The sequence below is a fragment of the Oryx dammah genome, unplaced genomic scaffold, assembly GCF_014754425.2.
Source record: "Oryx dammah isolate SB20612 unplaced genomic scaffold, SCBI_Odam_1.1 HiC_scaffold_1, whole genome shotgun sequence".
In the NCBI taxonomy this organism is placed as follows: Eukaryota; Metazoa; Chordata; class Mammalia; order Artiodactyla; family Bovidae; genus Oryx; species Oryx dammah.
In genome coordinates this window covers 22,632,485-22,636,099 of record NW_024070185.1, presented here as the reverse complement: position 1 = coordinate 22,636,099, position 3,615 = coordinate 22,632,485, and the positions used below count along the sequence as shown (strand labels likewise).

The 3,615-nt window shown below is 42.7% G+C and overlaps 1 protein-coding gene across 1 annotated transcript; it reads right to left on the bottom strand.

Moving 5' to 3' along the window:
- Positions 1-2,388: 2,388 nt before the first annotated feature.
- On the bottom strand, positions 2,389-2,958 carry LOC120862199 (interferon alpha-H). The gene has a single exon (XM_040238322.1). It carries the CDS (start codon positions 2,956-2,958, stop codon positions 2,389-2,391), a length of 570 nt encoding a protein of 189 aa, XP_040094256.1.
- Between the last annotated feature and the right edge of the window lie 657 nt (positions 2,959-3,615).

The following is a 3,615-nucleotide window of genomic DNA, read 5'->3' as shown; positions in this document are numbered from 1 at the left end:
TCTGTGATGCTAGGTAAAATCAGCCTCATGCTTTCCTGATTTCAGAGTCTATGTGATTTTATGTTCTTTTTCATTTCGTATTTTCTGGGTGGGGGTTTTCTTGCTGTTTCTGAATTACTTTTTGTATCACCTTGAGGTTATTAGCCTAGTAGGAAAGTAAGAATGGGAACATAAAGGGTCTGTACCATAATTTTCCATAATGTTCAACACATCATTGATTTTCTTCTCCATTCAGCTTTCTTGGAAAGCCATCATTGTATCGGATACACTGAGGCAAAAGAAAAACGAATGCAAATCTGACTTGGATGAGAGTAAAAGAAGTGAAGTGAATCCCCAAGTGAGTAAATATCCATGGGACTTCGTTTGTTATTAATCTTCCACCTACTCCAGTATGGATCCTGCTGATTGATTCCACCACCACAGCTCTCACTAAGGTCACTTCCATCTATTTCCCATGTAGTGAATGCTTTCAACCACGGAGCAGCTTCCTGACATTCAGTTCAGTTCAGTTCAGTCGCTCAGTCATGTCCAACTCTTTGTGACCCCATTGTCTACAGGACGCCAGGATTCCCTGTCCATCACCAACTCCCGGAGCCTACTCAAACTCATATCCATTGAGTCAGTGATGCCATCCAACCATCTCATCCTCTGTCGTCCCCTTCTCCTCCTGCCTTCAATCTTTCCCAGCATCAGGGACTTTCAACATCCAATTAATCAAAATAATGATACATTACCATTGTATGTGACTGAATCTCATGATTTAAAGTAAATCCAATCTTGAACACTGATATGAGTTGTCTATATATCAAATCCATGAAATCTCTTCATAAGCAAAGTATTTCAAAAAGGGAAAACACTGAAGAGCAAAAAAAAGAAAAGAAAAGAAGAAAAGCCACCTTCTATTTTAGGTCCGTCCCTATTGTCTCCTCCAATTCAGACAGCAAATATCTGAAAACCATGTTCTATATATTATCATCACCTTCTCTTCTTCATACTTTCATCTTGTCCACTATGGTTTCTGCTGATTAATTCTACCAAGCAAGCTCTCACTGAAAGGTCAATGTCATCTCTTTTCCCAGGTAGGAGGCACTTTCCACCTACATGTTCATGAATGCATTGCCTCTTAAGTGGCTGCAGCCTTTGCATCTGTCCTCTCACCATTCTCTCTTGTCCTGTTCACTTACGGCTACTCTATCTCCGCTTCCTTTGTGACATTCCCTTCTTTTTAAGGTTAAGGTCATGGAACTCAATTTAAGTCCTTTTCTCATTCTGTCCTCTCCTCCCATTTGATCACTTCTTCTGTTCCATGCTTTACACTTCATAAATTTGCTTGTCAATCACCATCTCCAAATCCAATGGACATTTGCACTGAAATGTCTCTTTGTCTAGTGCTGTGCTGTCCTAACTCGCTTCAGTTGTGTCTGACTCTTTGAGACGTTATGGACTGTCACCCACCAGGCTCCTCTGTCCATGGACTTCCCCAGGCAAGAATACTGGCATGGGTTGCCATTTCCTTCTCCAGGGATCTTCCGGACCAAGGGATTGAACCCATGCCTCCTGTGGCTCCTGCATTGCAGGCAGAGTTTTTACTGCTGAGCTGTGGGGGAAGCCCACTAGTCTAGTAGTTAACTTGTATTTTTATGTCCTCATATAGCTTGATCCACCTTCTACTGAGGGAATTCCATTTTTTTCCCTTTTGTTTTTACATTCAACCTAACTGATATTTTCTACAACTAATTAATGCTATTTTTAAAATAATTAACACATTATTATGAATTAACTGATTATTGTTTCTAGGTTATTTTCCTTAAAAAAATCAGAATTACAAAAAAGATTGGATTAGTTATGTTCACCTCTATGTCCTGAAGGCAACAAACACCCTGGCTAAAGGAAGTGTATTTTTACTTCTAACATGCAAGTTGTAAAAAAGGGTGAAGGAATTGTAAAATGTATTCATTAATCAAGTTGCACATTCAGGCTTGGTGTTTCTTTTATAAAGAAACTGCAAATAAAGGAAGTTTTTATAGGAATAATTTAATGAGTGAAGAAAATAATAAACTGCATACAGAGTATATATATTATTCTTTTAATGACAACATATATATACACATGATATTATATGGACAAAAATAATTTAAACCTTTATAAATAAGTAAATAAATAAATATCCAAGTAGATAAATAAATGGATACATCAGCTAGGGCATCTGTGAGGGACTAGTGCCTATAGAGTAGAACATGATATCCTTTAATATTCCTGAAATCATGTGACAAATTGAATCAATTCAGGCCATGATGACAGCAGAAATGAGTCTTCCACGTGGCAGCACAGGAAGAAGAGTGCTGTGTTGGTCCATGAGAATCATTTCCTTGTTGAACCAGGTGGGTGTCAGTCCTTGCTCCCGAATCTCTCCTGCAAGTTTGTCGAGGAAGAGAAGGCTCTCATGACTTCTGCTCTGACAACCTCCCAGGCACAAGGGCTGTGTCCCTTCTCTTGCAGATAGAGAGTGACTCTGTGGAAGTATTTCCTCACAGCCAGGCTGGAGTCCTCCTTGAGCAGGGGAGCCCCTCGCAGCCCCTCCTCCTGCCTGAGACAGGCTTGCAGGTCAGTGAGCTGCTGATCCAGTGCAGCGCGGAGCTTGTCCAGGAGGCTCTGGTCCCACGCGGCGGCCGAGCCCTCTGTGCTGAAGAGCTGGAAGGTGTGCTGGGTCACCTCGTGGAGCACAGAGATGGCTTGAGCCTTCTGCAACTGGCTACCACCCAGTGCCTCCTGGGGGAATGCGAAGTCATTTCTGTCCTGCAGGCAGGAGGAAGGGGAGACCCTCCTCAGTTGTTGCAGGAGCATCAGGACCCTCCTGTTGGCCAGGCTGTGGGTGTGAGGCAGGTGGCAGCCCAGAGAGCAGATGGCGTTGCAGCTGAGAAGCAGCAGAGCCTGGAGTAAGGACCAGGCTGGGGCCATCGGGGACCTTGCAGATGCTTCTGGCCTGGTGCAGTGGGTGACTCTGTGAACCTGCTTTCTAGGTTCCCTGAAGACCTTCCTTCAGGCCTGTGTCTTAAGTAGGAGCCCATGGTTTCCATTTTCTGAAAGTTCCCTCTTACTTTCTACTTTTGTTTTTGCTTTTCATTTTGCACTCTCCAAATTGTTCTGACAGCATTTCTCAACCGTTAATTTTTTTTTTCATTATTGCCTCCCTTTCCCCACATCCAGAGTCTTTTGAGATATTTTTTCTAATTTGCCCGCACTATGAAGTTTTGATATCGCAGACATACTGTGGATCTATTTTTATACTCTATGTGTATCCTTATACATAGAGAATGGAAGTGCTCTACTTTCTCTTTGTATTGAATACAAGGTTAAGTATGACATAGAGGACTTCCCTGGTGGTCTAGTAGGACTCCAGGCTCCCAGTGCAAGGGGCCCAGGTTTGATCCCTAGTCAGGAAACTAGATCCCGCATGCTGCAGCTAACACCCGGCACAGCCTAATAAATTAATATTTTTCTTTTAAAAAAAAGAATGACATCAGCACTTCCCTGTTGGTCTAGTGACTAAGAATCCACCTGCCAATGCAAGGGACACAGGTTCGATCCATCATCCAGGAAGATCCCACATGCTGC

Excerpts from the sequence above, each read along its gene's own strand:
- LOC120862199 (XM_040238322.1), bottom strand. The coding sequence starts at position 2,958 with ATGGCCCCAGCCTGGTCCTTACTCCAGGCTCTGCTGCTTCTCAGCTGC.